The sequence below is a fragment of the Diabrotica virgifera genome, chromosome 10 (genome assembly GCF_917563875.1).
Source record: "Diabrotica virgifera virgifera chromosome 10, PGI_DIABVI_V3a".
In the NCBI taxonomy this organism is placed as follows: Eukaryota; Metazoa; Arthropoda; class Insecta; order Coleoptera; family Chrysomelidae; genus Diabrotica; species Diabrotica virgifera.
The window spans coordinates 92,274,652-92,295,518 of NC_065452.1; the positions used below are offsets into that span (position 1 = coordinate 92,274,652).

Genomic DNA, 20,867 nt, shown 5'->3' on the forward strand with positions numbered 1-20,867 from the left:
AGATTTTTTAAAAGTCGTCTCTTTCTGAAATAATGAATTATTTCATACTTTTGCATCGTACTATGTATAATATGTCTGATAAGTCCCGAGGACTTGTTTAATAGTTAATGGAAAATACAGACCTACCTATTGTTCTGTTACATGTCAGGTTTTCAAGAAATTGAAATGTTGATCTTCGTTCGTCTGAGAGAAAAAGTAATATTTCTCCAGCTTAGTGAGTATAATCAATGAAATACAGGTTATATACAGGTTACATACAGGATATTTTTTTAAAATTAATAAAGGTAGACCAACATACACTATTAAGATAAATTTATTATACCAACAGACCACAATTAAATAACGAAAATAAAATTAATAACAAAAGTATAATTTAGAAAAATTTATAAAATAAAGGGAATGATAGCTTTCCTTTGTTTTGGGTAGTCTGGAAATTCTTTTTTGTAATTCTTGTGCTTTCCTAATGCCCACATTGTCATTTGATAGAAGCCAGCTGCAGTAAAGATCCCAGCTAAAAATAAATATAAGAATATAAATATTTGGTGAAGTTATAAATGATTGGAAACTTTATACATCCATTGTTGCATATGAGTCAATCAAATTTCCAAATAGTAGTAATAGTCACCAAAAGTATAGTGGATTCAAATGAAAAAGAAATTATTTCTTAAGACATTATCATCATGTTATAAAATGTGACTAGAGTACGGTCCTGACTATGGTACAATATACCACGTTTACAAGCCGTTCTAAAATAAATTATTTTTGAATGGTAAATTACCTTTCAAATATTGTTATTTTACCTGTGCATAAAAGTTCTAGTGCAACACAAGTGCCCACGAATATAGACAAACGTGAGTACTTGAAATTACATTATTATAAATAATAGTATCAGAAATATAACCTACAAAATACTGATAAAACAAGATTGTGTCCAGAACGAAGACCAGTTTTCGAACTGGCGACAGGGCCGGACTTACGGCACCTTAAATTAAAATGACTTCAACCGATATCACTTTAAATAACACAACTTCATTCAACATGACTCAAACAAAAAAATCATCACCAATGTCATATTCCACTGCAGTAAATTCTTTTAAACACCCAACAAAAGACCAAGCTGTTGTCCTATCTAGTATGGAAGATACTAAAATACACGACTACATCATAGCAGTAGGATCGCTAGTAGGACCCCGTAACGTAATTTTCGCATCAAGAATTTCTAACAATCGAATTTGTATTTATCTTTCGTCAAAAAGCATGGTCGATTCACTTCTCCACTCCTACAAATTTGTAAATATAAAAGAAACAGAGATAGAAATAAGAAGATTGATTACTCCAGCCGATAGACTCGTAGTATCTAATGTAGACCCTACAATTCCTAGCAACATTATAGAAGCAGAACTACAAAAGATGGGTATCATTGCCGTGTCTAAGATGACTATTTTAAGAGTAGGTATGCCGGAAACAGAGTACAGCCATGTCCTCAGTTTTAGACGGCAAATATTTATCAATCATCTAGAAAATGTGTCTATCCCTGATTCTTTTCTTATAACACATGACAACACCCTATATCGTCTGTTCCTTTCCATAGATGGATATAACTGCTCAAATTGTAAAACTATAGGCCACAAAGAAACTGAATGTCCTCATAGAACTGATCTGACCCCATTAAACCCTTCACTAGAAACTATTCAACCTAGAACAAAAGCTCAGGAATCAAATGAGCAAACAAATTTAATAGAAACTGACTCACCAGTAACACCTATAAACAACACAAACCAAAACCCTCCTCCCAGTACATCATCAGTCTCAGATAATTCTACCAAAATTCTAACAGTAGAAACGTCTCCATCATCTACAATTATTCCCAGTAAAACCAATCAAGTTAAAAGACAAATATCTTCCTCTCCAGACATTATTGACAATAATACACAAACTAATACACAACCTTTGATGCCACCTCCTTTAAACAAACCAAAGAAAAAATACAAAAAATCAGATAAAACCTCACGCGAAGAACTTACTCTTTCTCTGGAATCAATAAAAGATAAAATAGAGAATAGATCACCTGCATTTATTCTAAATTATAATGAAATCTGCGATTTTCTAGATAATACATTATACTCTCAACACCCTGAATTAATCTCCAAAAATTATTCCAATGAACCTTCTGAACTAATCGATATTCTTAACTTCATCCACTGTTACATCCATAACTCAAAACTAAAAAATAACATCACCCGTTTAAAGAAGAAACTAAACCCCAATCAAGCATCTTCAATTGAAGAGTCCGACGAACCGCAATCCCAATCGGAAATCTAATGTCAGATTCTTTTATTCTTCAATGGAACCTTAATGGGTTTTACACCCATATTGAACAATTAAAACTGTTAATAAATGAACTATCTCCTAAAATACTTTGTCTTCAAGAGACCCATTTTAAAAATACCAATATAAACCTTCGAAACTATCAATGTTTTCTAAAAAACAGAAACGCTCACCATGCCAGTGGCGGAGTAGCTATCTTTACTAGAACTGATGTACAAGCTAAACCCATCTCAATAAATACTAGTCTTGAAGCTGTAGCTGTAGCAGTAACTTATCAAAAACACATTAATATTTGCAATATATATCTGCCTCATCCCAGCGACCTCGATTTACAAGAATTTAATAATCTTATAGATCAAATCCCAAATCCAAAAATAATTTTAGGTGATATGAATTGCCATCATCCGGCATGGGGAAGTCATAAAACTGACAAATTCGGCAACCTAATGAATCACTTCATTGAATCCTCAGATTTAATACTACTCAATACTGGTAAATCGACCCGATTTAATTCTTATAACGGCTTATTTTCCGCTATAGATTTAACATTATGTAGCCAATCATTATCAACTTATCTCGTATGGAATACTTTAGAATCACTACATGACAGTGATCATTTCCCCATTCATGTAACATTTAATAAATCTCAATCTCCTAAATTCCCAATATATCACTCTTGGAAATTAAAGAATGCAAACTGGAATTCCTATCAAATCGACATCCAAAAGAGAATTGAAAATTTCCAATTAAGCAGTGACATAAACTCTGACATTAGGTCCCTAAATAATATCATAACAGAAGCAGCCTTAACTAATATCGGTAAAACTAAACTTTGTAATAGACAACCAGTACCTTGGTGGACCAGCGAAATCGCACTGGCTCTATCTATAACAAAACGCGCGTTTAATAAACTTAAAAAGCAGAACACGGAAGAAAATTTACTCAATTTTAAAAAACTTAGAGCAAAAACGAGATATCTCATAAAAAAAAGCAAAAGAAATACATGGGAAAATTATGTCTCATCTATAAATTCATCAACCCCTTCAGCTGTCATTTGGTCTAAAATTCGTAAACTCAAAGGCTCCAACTCTTTTAGACAAATAAACACCTTAACTCTTGGTCAAACACTAATCACGTGTAACAAAACTATTGCAGAAACATTAGCTGATGTCTACCAACAAAATTCTAGCAATAATAATATACCTCAGGAAATGTTAACGCACAAGAAATCTCTAGAATCCTCTATTATCACCATAAACGATATCGATAATCCGTTAAATATCGCCATAACTCTTCAAGAATTGGAATTTGCTATTTCTGATTTAAAAAACACCTCGGCCGGACCAGATGACATACCACCAATATTTATAAAAAACTTACCATTTACAGCTAAACTAGTTTTACTAGATTTATTTAATATTTGTTTTCTAAAACATAAATTTCCTGAGCTTTGGTCCCAGGCAATAATAATTCCCATCATCAAGCCTAATAAACCTAAAGATAATCCCTCTTCTTACCGCCCCATTTCTCTTACCTGTAGGATGTGTAAAATCTTGGAAAAAATTGTAAACTCACGTTTAGTATGGCACTTGGAAAACAATAATCTCCTTTCCCCCTATCAAAGCGGCTTTCGAAGAGGCAGGTCGACGTCAGATAACCATGTTACTTTACAAAACTCAATTAATGAAGCCTTTGCTAATAACCAAAAACTGATTGCAATATTTTTTGATATTACCCAAGCTTTTGAAAGAACTTGGAGACACTGTATTTTGAAAAATCTAAGCGAAAACGGAGTTCAAGGGAACATACTAGCATTTGTAAACAATTTTTTAAGTAATCGATCAATAGAAATTAGAATAAATGGCCTTAAAAGCTCAACAAGAACATTAGAAAATGGAATCCCTCAAGGTTCCATAATAAGCCCAACATTATTCTTAGTGGCTATCAATAGTGTTATTCATGAAATTAGAGCACCTATTAAAGCCAGTATCTATGCAGACGACATCGTCGTTTATACTAAATCCAACAATATAGAATCTGCAAGTAAAATCTTACAAAATTTTATAACTCGTCTTGAAAATTGGACGCTAAAAACTGGGTTTAACTTCTCTACAGAAAAAACACAATATATAATTTTTAATAAAAATAGATCTCGGTTTTCTACTGACTTAACTTTAAATAAGTTATCAATAAAACAATCAGAAGAAGTTAATTTTCTAGGTCTAACTTTTACCAGAACCTTAAATTGGAACTCACATATAAACAAACTACAACATTCCTGTCAATCTAGGTTAAATATACTCAAAATTCTGTCTAATAAAGTTTGGGGCGCAGATACTAAAATATTAATAAACTTATATAAATCACTCATAAGAAGTAAACTAGATTACGGCTGCATATGTTATAACGCCGCAAGCAAAACTACTCTAAAAAAACTCAATAGCATTCAATCTACAGCTTTGAGACTGGCACTAGGGGCATTTAGAACTAGTCCCACTAATAGCCTACAAGTTCTAGCTAAGGAGCCTCCTCTGACCATAAGACGACAACAATTATCACTAAACTACATTGCCAAAACTTCAATCCAAAAACAACATCCTCTTTTCTCTCAAATTTTCCAACCTGGCATCCTCTCTTTTAAAAAATCAACAAACTGTATACCTCTAATAGAAAGAATAAAAGCCACAAATTTCAACATGGATCAACTTAATTTATTGTTATATACAAATGCAGTCTCTCCTCCATGGACAACCCACCCTTTAACCATTGACCTAACACTAAGAAAGTACCCCAAATCAAATACAAACTTCTCAATAATTAAAAATGTTTTTGCAGAAATCATATCCTATTACCCCAATCACTTACACATATTTACAGACGCCTCTAAAACCCCTGATGGACATGCTGCTGCGTACTATTCTGATGAAAACTCCAACAGCACTCAGTTACCTACAACGTGTAGTATACTCACAGGCGAGACCACAGCTATATTGAATGCCTTAACTTTTCTCAAATCGAGTAACACGATGAAGTGCGTCATCATTACAGATTCACTTAATGCATTATTGAAATTGAAGCAAATTTATACAACAAATCCCATTACACAAGCAGTAAAAAATGAATTAGAAATATTACATTCGATGGGAAAAGACATAGCCTTCATTTGGGTGCCATCGCACACTGGAATCTCGGGAAATGAAAAAGCAGATCAACTAGCAACTACAAGCCGAATCAACTTAGAAGATACTACAAAAATTACAACGTATCCTTACAGTGATATGAAATATCTAATTAAAATTCACTGCAACAATATTTGGCAAAATTACTGGGAAAATTCTGAAAACAAATTAATCCCAATATGCCCACAGGTGAACAGCTGTATGAATAACCCCACCAGTAGACGAGAACAAGTGATCATCAACCGTTTAAGAATTGGTCATACAGCTGTAACACACAAATTTCTTATCAGTAAAGATCCACCGCCTATTTGCAACAACTGCTCCACTTCATTAACAGTGAAACACTTCCTACTTGACTGCCCTTGTTTCCAAAATGAAAGAAGAATACATGGAATTCCAGACAACCTCAAATCCATCCTGACGGACAAAAATTTAAATGTATTGAATTATTTAAAGGACATAAAATTTTATTATAGTATTTAATGTAATTCATATGAAAAATATTGTGTTTGTAATCCCACTAATAACCCTGCGTGGTTGATGTGGTATAAGTGTTTTTAAATAAAAAAAAAAAAAATGTGACTAGCATTTAGATTGTAATTGTCTAGACACCCAGAAGAATTAAATGATGTTTGTTTTCCTTAAAATCCTCTCTATCCATGTAACTTGGCAACCACTTTCTTACTTCATTGTCCAGATCTCCGTAGCTTGACAATGTAATTCCAAGGTATTTTATTTCAACTACTTATTCAATACTGATACGATCATTTTCTATTTTACATCTGATTGGTTCTTTACTGATTACTATTGTTTTAGTTTTCTGAGATGAAATTGTCATATTGAATTCTTCTGCTCTGTTCATGTTAAATCTGTGGACTAATCTTTGCAGACTATCTTCATCTTGGGCTATCAATATTGCGTCGTCTGCGTAACAGAGTATTTTTACCTTTGTGTGTCCCATTCTGTATCCTCTTCCTTTGTTGACGTTTTTGATGATTTCATCCATGATTAAATTGAAGAGCATATGACTCAATGAGTCTCCCTGCCTTATTTCACTGCCTATGTCTATAGGTTCTGTAAGTTGTCCATCTATTCTGACTTCCATGTTGTTGTTTTGGTAGATGTTTTCAATAATTTTTATGATATCTAGGGGGACTTCTCTATTATAGAGATGATGGATTAAATCTTTGAGTCTTACTCTGTCAAATGCTTTCTTCAAGTAATAATAATATCGTATGGCATTTTTCTGGCGCCATTTACATCTTTAACCCTGTTTCAAGTAATTACTGCCGATGTACACTAGCCCAGGGGGACCGACGGCTTAACGTGCTCTCCGAGGCACGGTGAGACGGCTCGTGTCATTATTGGAAATGAAAATGGTGTGTCTTTGGCAGGGCTCGAACCCACGTGCACTGGCGTATGAGGCCAGCGATTATGCCGTTACTCCACGGCCGCTCAAGTCAATGCTGGTCTATTATACTTTAGTGATTTCTCAGTAATTTGCATTATGATGAATATTGCATCTATAGAATTTTATGGACAATGACAGAAGCAACACAAAAAATAATTCAAGCATTCGACCTCTGGTGTTACAGTAAGATGCTCAGAATATCCTACATGAGCCATACGACAAATGCGGAAGTTTTGCGGAGGATGAATAAGAAAAGAGAGCTTATGCTTATAACAAACGAACGGAAAACACAATATTTTGGTCACAATAGCCAAAGGGGAATATCAAGACATAAATGGAGAGATGTAGCGATAGAAAACGCCAGAGAGATGGGAATCAGAGATTGGAAGCTGACAGCTAAGAACAGAAAACAATGAAAATTATCCATCCAGCATTGGGCCTAAAGGGCCTGTTAAAGCTATACATAATGTATAACAGTAGTGTATAAAGTAAAACATATTGTGGAATAGCTTTAAGCCGGTGAAATATGATATTCTTCAAATAAAGATATTAGGTCAAACGTTTAAGAAGCGGCCCTTTGAACGCATCTGTGTTTTTACGCCCAGACCTCCCATCTATTCACACGTTTCGTGCAAAACGATAGTAGTTTTAGCTCGGTAGCAGTGTAGTACTGGAGTGTACGTGTGTTAAGTGATTCGAGTGTTTTGTTTGGTGTAATTATTTTGAATATTGGTTTAGTATTTCGTTTGGAGAGTGTAAAGTGTTGATTATTGTAATTTAATTAATGCGAATAGTGATGTCGCGCCTGTATGATAATGTAAATATCGCGTACGATAACGCTGATATTGTAGAAATTGCCAGTGCTAGTATGAATGTAATTACTAAAAAAAAGTGCCCGTAAAGAAGATTCGAATGCATTTAAATACTGAAACACAGCAAGTATGTTTGAATGTATACAAAAATCTACGTACGAAATTCGGCTTCAATGAAACACTATTGGCACAAGCCACCACTGGTTTAACAGAAATTCCACTTTCTACTGTATATAAAATAGTTAAAAATGAACCCTATCATCGCAAGAAACGATGTGACTACAAATTTTCAAGACTTTTAAATCCTTCACTTGTAAAACTATTGAAAACCACAATATACGACTGCTACAAAAGCAATGAAATACCTACAATAGAAATAATAAGAAATTGGAAACAACCGGTCGAAATATGAACTGCTGTGAGAAAACTCTTCAAAACTGGATAAAAAAAGGGCTTTAAATTAAAAAAAAAAATAAATAAACGTCAAGCAATAATTATGGAAAGCCAAAGAATAGTCAACAGACGTAATATGTACCTAGAAGAAATTACTAAATATAGGCAAGAAAATAGGAGAATTTATTATTTAGATGAAACTTGGTATGATACCCACGATACAGTAAAGAAAGGATGGACAGATGGTTCAAGCATGTGCATACCCGAAATTCCTGCAAATAAAGGCTCGCGGCTAATTATGGTACATTGCGGAGAAAGTGAGAGATGGGTTCCGAATGCTTTAAAATTATGTGGGAAGAAAATGGAAGATTGTAACGTTGACTACCACAAGAATATGTAAGCTGACATTTTTGAAGATTGGTTTGAAAACTCGCTGATCCCAAACTTGGAGAAAAACAGCGTAATAGTGCTTGACAACGCTTCCTCATTCCCGACAGCTCACCAAAATACCAAATATATCTTCAAAGGAAGCTGACCTGCAAAATTTTTTAATGGAAAATGATTTGTATTTCGAAGATTTTTACACAAAAAAACAACTTATTGAAGTTCTACACACGAAGCAATTTAGAAAATTATACGCTCTAGAGAGTATTGCCGAAAAGCATGGACACACTATATTGAGACTTCCCCCCTATTTTTGTGTTTTCAATCCTATGGAGTTAATTTGGGGACAATTCAAACCAAGTATAAGGCGTTCAAATACATTTCCTAAATTTGACAAAAAGGTAATTGAGATAACTAAAAAATAAGTAGCCAATATTACCAAAGTAGACTGGCAGAAAAGAATCGCCAAAGTGATCAAAGAGGAAGAATATTATAAGAAGATTGGGCACTTTCACATTAATGGTGGAAATAAATTTATTATTGAATTGGGCGATGATAGTGACGAAGAAAATACGGAAGAAGGAGAAAATGAGTTAAGTGTATCAGTATTTTAATTGTTGTGTTGTGCAATTCATTTTCCAAGCATAAGTGTAGTAATGAAAAGACTCGGTTAAAAAAATATTTTTAGATTTTGTATTTTTAATAAATAAAAAGAGAGCGGGGACCTGCTTGCATTTTGTGCTGAATTTTAAAAGTTTTGAACTGTATAGGTACCTAAAGTAATTTTAGATCTAACTGTGTTTTTATAAAGTTCTTTTAGTATCAATAATTCTAACAATAATAAGATTAATTATAAAAGCTATTCTACATCAGTTATTAATGCAAGCATGCGGTAAGAGGGAGGGTCCCTGTGAGGTTAAATGTAATTAAAAAATTGATAAAATTAATTTTAAACACGTACGATGTTATGTCCTGCTTTAACTGTATTTACCTAAGTATAAATAAATATTTTTAACTACATATTTAATTACCAGAAAAAAACAGCTGCCGGCCTAATAGCTTAAAGAAGAACTACCCAAAGCTACAAATCTTACCTATTACACTATATAGATTGCTTGAACATACCCTACATACATTGTTTTAATAAAATATACTTACCAGGAATGCATGAAGTTAGAATTGTAAAACCAATCCATGAACCAACTTCGTAACTGTAATTGGGACAAGAAACAAAGTCGAATAGTAGATTTAATGGACAACCGTCAGGACGAGGGATTTTTCTAACAGTACTTCCAGCAGGTCTGAGATTTCTTAAAAGTAGATGAGTTGCTAAATTCCCTGATTCGCACACCTAAAAAATATGGTGTTTAGTATTATAGTATAATCACTTTTATTGAAAACAGCAAAGAAATATTACAATACTTATTAATAACTCATAACTGTTCGCGAGCGCCGGGGAAAGAACGGTGATAGTTCCTTTTAAAAGCCTGTGATCCACACAAAACGCTAGTGCTTCACAGAATGTTAAGTTCGTAGCTCCATCCTGTCGTAATATTTTGGTCAAGCTCCTGAGCTTTGTTGTATGTCTCAGTGTTTTTTAGTTAATATTTGTTTTGTTAGAAGTATGGACTGCGATTTGGGTGAAAGTAGTGATGAAGTAGGGATACCAACAAAATCTATGAAAAAAAGGAAACAGTCGGGGAGAATGAACGATACCTCATCATTCGTTGTGACTGACTGTAAAAAAGAGCTTTTCAGTGACTGTACCAAGTACTTGAGCCCAGATGTTGTATGGAAACCACCAAGAGACCGGAACAAATGGAGGGAAATAACCAAGTTGTATAAATTAAAAGCTACATACCTCAATAACTATTAGATATAGGTATACTCAACTCCTTATGAATGGAAGAACTATATATAAGGTCCCAAATATTAGAAGAAGATTGAAGCAGGAGACAAACCACCTAGCAACTCCTTTTACACTAAAAAACTCGGTTTGAACAGGTTAAAAAACGGGAAAGCTGCAGGTGTGGATGATATATGCAGTGAAAAAATAAAGCATCTAGGCCAGTGATTCCCTAAGTGGTCCAGGTGGACCCCCAGGGTTCCACGAGGAACTCAACGGGGATCTTCGTTGGCGTGAAATAAAAACAGGGGTTCACAAGTTGTAAGTGGGGGTCCACGAAAATTTTATAGTGATTTGGTATTTATTTAAACAAATTTGCATTTTTTGTTGTAAAATATGAATGGAAAAAATAATGTTTTAATAGTAGGGACTCAAAAATGTCATAACACATTACTACAAGTTATTTTGCTTAAAAACAAATTTTTGATCAAGTTTTAGTGTAGAAAACTTTAAAATACCGTTTTTTTTTTTATATTTTCCTCCATTCCCAAAATACATGTTCTTCTATTTGACTGAAAATTTGCCCACAGATCACCAAAACACAGGAATTTAAGTGGTTAAAAGAATTTGTATAGTTTTACAATAGAAAAAGAATACGTGGAATTATATCGAGAGTCAAAAATATAGGTGTCTCCTCTAAGTACAACTAACTCAGAAAATATCGACCGTACGAAAAAAATGGTTAAAAAAAATTGTAATAATAATTATTGTAAACCCGATTTATTTGGAACAATTTCATTTCCTACCATTTTTGATGAAAAGTTGAAAATGGCGGACGTATTGAACAAAAACCACTGCTATCAAACCATCAGGTCTTACGCTCGCGTCTTTACCGCATACGTACTAACTGAAATATTGATTCTAGCAAAAAAATGGAAGAGATCAAAATTGTATAAAATTTAATTCTCTTCATTTTTGTATAGGTACATTTTTATTCTAAAACTAATTCGAGATGCTTCAATAACGAGATAATTCAATAATTATGTTCTGTCACTATCCCCCCCCCCCCATAACTCGGAAAATATCGACGGCATAAAAAAATTTATAATAAAAGAAATTATAGGAAATCATATTTTCAACAATTTCAGTCCTTACACTTTTTGTCGAAAACTTAAAAAACGGCGGAGATATTAAGCAAAAACGGTTCTCCTTTAAAATCAAGATTTTAAACGCGGAAACGGCGGCTAACGCAACAGCGGAATTCATTCGCGATTTTAAATTTACACTACTATTGACCCCTAAAAATTAGAAAAATAGGCAAGATCCAATGCTAACCCCACTGGACTATATAATTTTGACTCTGATATTATTGCATGTAAATTTTCTTGTATTGTAAAACTATACAAATTCTTTTAACCACTTAAAGTCCTGTGTTATCGCGATCTGTGGGCAAGTTTTTGGCCAAATAGAAGAACATGTATTCGGGGGTCCACCGAAACTAGTAAATTTTTGAAAGTGGTCTACCAGAAAAAATAGTTTGGGGACCTCTGATCTAGGCCAAAGAGCAAAAAACTGGATCTTGCAATTCTATAACACGTGCTGCCAAACCTGCAAAATTCCAAAATCATGGAGAAAATCTAAAGTAATAGCCTTGTTAAAACCAGGAAAGAACCCATAAAATCCCAGTAGCTGCAGACCTATTTCGTTTTTGTGTCACTTTTTCAAGCTATACTATAAAAGAACCGACACGAACGGCGATTCTTTTGTTGTTAGCATGTACTTAATTTTAGTATCGAGTTGGCAAGAGGACACACGAGTACACTGAGAAAAGTCTCACACATTTCTGGCGTGTATCAATAAAATTTTAGTTACACTGAGAAAAAGGTTGCATGCAGGGCCGTCTTTTGTTGACATTCTTAATATGGTGGAATTATTTTTGATTTACAAAAGGTTGCAAATACAACACAAAGTAATGGTGAGAATTATATTGATTAAAACCATGGATAAAATACCTTTTTTATCCTGATTTTAGCATTGAAAGACCAATAATAAAATATATTATAGTGGCGTGACAATCACTAATTATTCTTTTTTGGCTTATATTGATACAACGATACAAAATATAATTTGTTGTTTTCACCAATTTTGAAAAAATGTGAACAAGTTGGTGAAAATTTAAACGACTTGGTGGGACTTAATAGGCCGTCTGTCCGTCCGACCGCGAATATAACTCCTTCCGTGACTATACCAGGTAGAATGGCAAATGAGGCGTCAAATGAAAGCTTATAATCCATGGATGGTACTCAAGGTGAGAAATTTGACCTAGGCTGTCTGTCCGTCCAACCGCAAATGTAATTTCTCCGTCACTATACCAGGTAGAATCACAAATGAGGTGTCGAATGAAAGCTCATAATCCAAGTATGGTACTAAAGGTGAGAAATTTGACCTAGGACTTCCGGTTTTAGAAATGCGACCGGAAGTACTTTTTTAAAGTCACCGCAATAGCACAAGTGATATATTATTCGACGCGAATTCGCAAGACGAGAACAAATATATACTTCTGGTTTCATGACTGTCTGTCCGTCCGACCGCGAATACAACTCTTCAGTTACTAATACAGATAGAATGACAAATGAGGTGTCAAATGAAAGTTTATAACCCATGGATGGTATTAAAGATGAGAAATTTGACATCGGGCTTCGGTTTTAGAGTTACAACCGTAAGTACTGTTTTAAAGTCACTCAAAATATGATATGAATGTAAATAAAAATGACTCAAAATTAGTAAAATCGTATATCAATCGACACAAAGTTACACGAAGAGTTCAAATATCGACTTCCAGTTCTACTTTCGATTACTTTGGGTGAAAACCTAGGACCAATTACTTGTTTGTCGAGGTATTTCCTAATTCATTATATTTCGTAAAATAATCGAAAAATTCTTTTTGGGTGACAAAAAATGTTCGTCATCAACAACAAGAAACTGTAGGTATGTTAAAATCGAATGTTAATATTTTTAATTTTTATTGTCTTGGAAACCAGCCAAAAGTAGGTACATCTTTAAAGTCGAATATCGGGGTAAATAAATAAAAAGCCAATAAGTATTGTACTATTTTATTTCTATAAATATAAAGATGTAATAACTTAAAAAATAATATAGTATACAATATGCTTACTCTCATATGATTCCAACAAAACTCGTGTCGCTATACTACAGTATTATTACCATTATGTATACATAAAAAACTTCTCTATCGATAAAGAATAAGGTATAACAGAATTGTTACATACCTTTCCTGATTTTTTGGGATTGAAAATAGGCTTAAACCATCCCCTGTTCTTGTCTGGCAGCCACGAAATATACATGAAAACCCTCGTCGTTTCGCAGCCATTCCAACAGTAAATAAACCACTTAACTATGTACACACGATTAAATACTACACTAATAAACGAATACTCTATACACAAATAAAATAAAAACTAAATTTAAAACCTAGAAAGTAAGTCTATACAAAATATTACGAGCTACAAACTGATACAAAAACAAAATACTAACGCCAAGCCAAGCCAAACAAATAACAAACGCCGATCCTGTACAAGACAAAAGTCACCAAAATTATTTGCCATGGAGGCAAATTGAGAAATGGCCGATCTCGCACATGCGCATAAAAATTTAGTTCATAGATAATCCGTCCGTGTCGGTTCTTGTGGTAGATATGTATTCTTTGCTATAACTAATAGAAAAAAATATGGACAAGCACCTCAACCCACAACAAGCAGGATTCAGACCCGGCAAATCTTTCGGCGGTCAAATCCTCGCCCTAACAGAACACATTGAAGAGGGCTTTGAAGAAAAACTTATAACAAGGGCTGCTTTACGTAGATTTGACAGCAGCCTATGACACAGTAAGGCATAAAACATTGGTCCGCAAATTATACGACACTCTCAATGACCACCATATGGGTAAGGTCCTATATTCCTTACTGCAAAACAGACGTTTTTTCGTGATGCTGGAGGGCAAAGTAAGTAGGTGGAGGTGGAGAGTTCAAAAGAATGGCCTTCCACAGAGAAGTGTCTTAGCACCAATGCTTTTCAAAATATATACAAACGACCAACCTACGCCGACTGAAATCAAACACTTCCTCTATGCTGACGATCTCACAATATGTGCTCAAGGAAATAGTTTTAACCCGGGAGTAGTCGCGCTCACTTCTGTAACGTCGATAGTCGCGTGTGATATTCTATCTCAAAATACGAATTTAAAACAAATTTTTATTTTGTACTATTTTTATCTACTTTTTATATTGAAAATATATATTTCTAACAATTTTATTAAAAAAACCTGTGTTAACGGCCACCTGCCAACATCGGCCACCTTTCCTAACGGCCAGTTTAAAAATTTCCCAAACCAATTATATGTAGACTACAAAAACTGGCAATACCGTCCACCTTTCTATATCGGCCAATAGTTCTTTCATTTTTAGTGGCCGTTACTGACAAATTTTACTGTATGTATTACGAAAAAGGATGAAATGTGAGATTCTATCTAACGGCGCGACTACTCGCGGGTTAAAGCTAATTGGCTTTCCCCAAAGCCATAAATTCCACAAAAAGAAGAAGAAAAAAAATTCCTGCGCATTACTACACCCTTCCTCGAGGCACTTAGGAAATTTTTTCAAAATTGCAAAATTTTTCATCAAGTTATCGCTAAAAAGGATAAAAATTGAGATTCTATCTCACCGCGCGACTACTCGCGGGTTAAAGAAGTGGAGGAAAAACTCGAAATTGCCTTAAAAAATGACAGCATACTACCTGCAGAATTCCCTGAGACCCAACCCCTCTAAAACCCAAGTCTGCGCCTTCCACCTTCGCGCAAAGGAAGCCAAGCGAAAACTCCAAATTGCATGGAATGGTAATACACTAGAACACACAGACTAACCTATATATCTTGGAGTAACTCTGGACCGGTCCCTCACCTACAGGCAACATTGCAGAAAAACGAGAGGAAAAGTAACAACTAGGAACAGCATACTCAGAAAGCCTCAGATAAATGGGGTGGATGTCCTGGCGTCTTAAGAACATCGGCACAGGCACTGTGTTTCTCGACTGCTGAATACGCGTGCCCCGTTTGGGGCACATCTGCCCACACCAAACAAGTGGATACTGCCCCAAATGAGACATGCAGGATAGTAACGGGGTGCATGAAACCAACGGCACTCTCAAATCTATATAAGGCAGCGGGATTTGCAGAACCCCTTAACACGCAGAGGCGTTGCAGAGCACATAGAGAAAATTAAACAGATCGCGGACGAGCGGCATGCCCTATACAAAGCTCCAACACCACGAAAACGACTAAAATCCAGGAACAGCTTCCTTGGAACGGTGCAGGATGCACCGCCTGAGTATTTTCCTCTTCCCCAGGTTCATGTTCTTTCACAGGTGTGTGAACTGTGAATGTGGAGAAACACAAAATATGGAACATCTTCTTACATGCAGAAACTCTAAGATTTGTGGCTCACCAACAAAGATGGAACCGACGTAGCCCGATACTGGGCTGAAATTCTATGAATGACATGTCCAGACACAATAAAGTAAAGTAAAGTTAGTTAACAATATTTAAATTGAAAGTTCTTTCTAATAACGTCATAATATGTAGGGGGTCATTTTAAGAAATTTGAGAAATGCTTAAGTACACGTTTTGAATAGCATTGTACATTAAATATTATTTTATCCACAAATTATTGAAGTTTCATAAAAGTAGACGATACTAAAAAAATTTAAAACAAACAAAATATTTACAATTTTATACACCCAATAGAGGGTGTCAAATCACACTGTTTCATATAGTCCATTTACTCACGGTTTTTGCTGTACATTTTAAAGAACCGCTTGGATTGACGTGAAATTTGGCATACACATGGCTAACATGTCAAAGAAAAAAGTGATAATGTGCCGATGTGTGCTTTTGCCCTAGGGGCGACTTTCACCCCTTTTTGGGGTGAAAAACATACGTTCACAATAAGTCCGGAATTGGATAAAATGACTAATTCTAAGCAACTTTTGTTCCATAGGGGTTTTTCACAAGTCAATACTTTTCGAGTTATTTGCGAGTGAATATGTTTATTTTTCTACAAACAAAACCTCATTTTTAGACGATTTTTTGGCAAATAACTCAAAAAGTAAGTATTTTATCGAAAAAACTATTCTTAGCAAAAATATAGCTTAAAAAAAGTGAAAAAAAAACGGTGTATACATGAATTTATAGACTGAGTAGAAGCAGAATTACAGCTAATGAAAAGTACCTAGGTTCTTTTTCGTAAAATTTCAAATCGAATATTTCAACTTGAAATAACCAAAAATATGAAGCACTTTTCGGTGAAAACTAATAACAACGTTTTTAAAGTGTTCACAAACCTTTATTTTTGTTTTTTAAAAAGGTTTCTAGCATTAAAAGTAAGTATGCTCAAAACAAAGTTGTTCCCTTTTTTTTTGGTAAAAAAAAAATCGTAAAATCACCCTCTCATTAGCATCCCAAATGAAATTAATCATTACCGCTTCACAAGTTACGTTAGTTATGTATTGTTTATATGATCTGTAAGTTTCATCGGTTCAAAGAGCTCATTTTTGAAAAAAAATTGTTTTTAAAGTGAATTTTTTTTTAATTTAGAAAAAATTCCTCTTTTTCGAAAATAACTTAAAAATTAATAGTGATACCAAAAATCTCTTTAAACCGAGAAACTTACAGATCATATAAACCATACAAAAGTAAAGTAATTTGTGAAGCGGTAATGATTAATTTCCTTTGGGATGCTAGTTAGTGGGTGATTTTAATGATTTTTTTAACCAAAAAATAAAAGGGACCAGCATTATTTTGAGCGTAACTTACTTACTTTTGATGTTAGAAACTTTTTTAAAAAACAAAAATAAAGCTTTTTAACACTTTACAAAGGTTGTAATTAGTTGTCCCCGAAAAGCGTTTAATGTTTTGGTTACAGTAAAACCTCCGTTAACCGAAATAATTGGGGGAAGGCCGTTTCGGATAACAAGAATTTCGGTTAAAAATAACATTCGTTTTGGATTTTTCTTCTATCAAATTACATAGTATTTTTGTTCAAAGTTGGTACTAAAAATACTGAGGTGATTTAGTAATGTGTTGTATATTTAATTGCGTTCTTTAGCTGTATGAAAGCAATGTAGGATTGTAAATAGTTTACCTTATATTTTAAATTTCCCTGTATATCATTTTTCCTTGATTATTAGTAGAAATACGAAACGAACGGCCGTCCCTTAGGGCAGCTGTGTGGGCGTATCTAATCGTTGTGTTTATTTTCGATCGTTAAAAATCAACAAGTAGCGAAGTAGCTAGCTTGACTAATTTTTGTAATTTTGGGTTATTGGAAGACGTCGGTATATGCTTTGAACCAATTTTAACTGGGTTGTTTCACAGGAAAAAGGAGATTAGCCTAAGAGAGCTTGTTTTAGCGTAGGGAAAGAGAACGAATACATTCAGTCGATATAACATCACAGCGACGACCAGACGCGTTCTTAGGGATAATACTTAGAAAAGACGAATTAAGACGGGTATTATATTGATTAGACGCAAATTATCTATAAATACATTTCGTTTTTGTAGGAATAAGAACACGTAAGATTTTGGTCGCAATTACACACTTTTACACTTTTACATTTCGTAAATTTAATAGTATCCATAATTTAGTCATCTATTTTATTAATTAAAACTGTTAAATATCAAACGGACTTTTATTAACGATTGTCTTTAAAGGAATCCTACAGCAATGTTGACGATGTTGACAAATTAACATAGAATTGTTTCCGTTTTGCGATAAAAATTTACTTTTTATTGACGAAATCAGTCATTTCGGTTAAACGATGTTTCGGTTAAAAAGATTTCGGTTAACGGAGGTTTTACTGTATTTCGTTTTGAAATATTCGATTTGAAATTTGACTAACAAGAACCTACTTTTATTAGCTACAACTCTGCTTCTACTAAGTCTACAGACTTCATATACATCGCTTTTTTCACTTTTTTATAAGCTATATTTTTCCTAAGAACAAAAGTTGCTTGTGTGTGTGTGTGTGTGTTTGAGCATTATTGGCTTCGGAGTCAATGTCCATTCGCCATCTTACCTTTTTGGAATTATTTGTATTATTTATGCGGAAGCTCTAAAGGAGTGCTTCCTGCTTTCTACTGATTTGTTTAGGTAGGTATCCAATCACAATCCTGCTCCAATTTTACAAAGAACTATTTTACATACCTATATCTAATTTTCAACGATTTTTGTTTTTATTTGGAATTACTTCCTTTCGTTGTGATTTTTTTTAATCATTTTTTTATGTATTTTTTTTATTTATTTACTTTTTTTTATTATTATTTTTTGATATTATTTTTTTTATTTTTCATTGTCTTTTTTTTCCAATATAAATTGGGATATTAGACTAGGACACAATTTGACGCTCAGGGGTCGATCAGAGCATTTAGACGAGACAGGTGGACCTCGGATAGACATAGGGCTTAACACGAAGGGAAAAAAACATAGGTTATAAACTTAATCTAATACATAAAATATTTTTGTACAAAATTTGATAAACATTGTAATCTTCTGCTCTTAATAGTTGAGTTAGGTTATATGGTCTGGTGATTTTGGGTATTTTGGTCATTCCTTCATTTAATAATTTAACCTCGTTTATTATTCTAGAACAGCCTAGGATCATGTGCTCCGCTGTACCTTCTTCTCCACATGAACAATTAGAAGAATCACTCAATTTTATTTTATATTTGTACTGGGGAGTTAAAACATGGTTGAACCTTAACCTGCACAAAACAGAAAAACCGCTTGCTTCCCGACAGTCTTGAGAACCAAGACTGGCCAGGAGGCTTGGTAATTATGTTTTTATAAAATTTTCCTTTTGGACTGTTACTATACATTTCTCTCCATTCTGCTAGTATTATGGGTTTTACGTGGCAGGCAATTTCACTGTGGGGACATTTATAACTTGTAAGCTCTCCTGTTCTACTTCCTTTCTTAGCACCTTCGTTCACTTCTGCATTCTCTTTTATTCCACAATGTCCTTTAATCCAAACTAATGATACATTGATTTTTTTGTTTGTAATTCATGAATTTTTATAATTATATTGGTCACGATATAATTACTACTGACTTGGTGGATATTTTTTATTTTCATGATAGCACTTTTACTATCAGAACAAATTGCAAATGATTCTGCTGTAATTTTCATATTACTTATATACAGGAGAGCTTCTAATATGGCGATTAATTCTGCAGTATATATTGTAAGCTTTTCATTTAATTCAAAAGATCTTTTATGATTATTATGTGGATCAAATATAGCGCAACCTACTTTCTTGTTGTTCTTTGATGCATCCGTGAATATATATTGACATCTGGGAAGATACTTTTCTAAATCCTCCTCAAATATGTATTGTCTAATCCTTGGGTGAAATTTTGAATAGTCTTGGTGAAATACACAGTTAATTGGATGGATGTTATAAATATTTATGTTATATAATGGATCTATATCTGAAGAGTATATTTCTTCTATTACGTTATTTATTACATAATATGACTCAGTAATAGTTAAACTTTTTTTCGACTTCCAATAACTATGGGTAAGATCCGATGTAAACAGTATATTGATTTTTTGGACTAAGTTGCTATTTTTAGAACTTAATTTAGCTATAAAATTGGAAGCTAAAATCTTTCGGCGATATTTTAGTGGAGTTTCTGCTACTTCGGCAAATAAACAATCAATCGGTGTACTTTTTAAAGCCCCTAGGCATAGCCTTAGACATGTATTTACTACGTGATCTATTTTTTCTAGTTGACTTTTGGAAGCTTGGTCATAAAAGAAACAACCATGATCCAGTATTGACCTAATGTAGGATTTGTACAAAAGGATTGCTACGTTTGGATCTGATCCCCATTTTGTTCCACACACTGACCGTAAGATGTTAATTCTTTTTTCAGTTTTCTTGATTAAATAATATATGTGGTTTTTCCATGTCATTTTTTTATCCAGATACATTCCTAGGTATTTTACAGATGTCCGTACACTATATTTTGTTGTATCCAATGTTATTTCAATTAAAGGTTGCTTAGAATTAGTCATTTTATCCAATTCCGGTCTTATATTGAACGTACGTTTTTCACCACAGAGAAGGGGTGAAACTCACCACTTTTTTTCTTTGACATGTTAGCTATGTGTATTCCAAATTTCATGTCAATCCAAGCGGTTGTTTCAAATTTGGAGGTTTTGAAATATTTTACCGTCAGTGAATGGACTAATAAGAAAATTGGTCTTATCTCGTAATGCACTCGTCACCTTCTACAATCATTAAAATCTAAAAAATATATTTTTAGCTATATTACAAGAAGTTAGATAATCAAATTACTCAAGGTCGCCGCACACCTTCCGGTAGTATGATTCTGATAAGGAAAGTGAATGGCCAGATATTTAACAATTATTAGTTCTGA

The 20,867-nt window shown here is 33.8% G+C and overlaps 1 protein-coding gene across 1 annotated transcript in view; it reads right to left on the minus strand.

Annotated features, from left to right (window-relative positions):
- Window positions 1-295: 295 nt before the first annotated feature.
- Window positions 296-20,867, minus strand: part of LOC126893350 (probable very-long-chain enoyl-CoA reductase art-1) — a 52,633-nt gene continuing 32,061 nt past the window's right edge. The window contains exons 4-5 of the mRNA XM_050663433.1: window positions 9,666-9,858; window positions 296-511 (exon numbers count right to left, since the gene is read on the minus strand). Of these exons, the coding sequence (XP_050519390.1) occupies window positions 384-511; window positions 9,666-9,858 (321 nt within the window). The 3' untranslated portion in view covers window positions 296-383. The remainder of the gene's footprint in view (window positions 512-9,665; window positions 9,859-20,867) is intronic.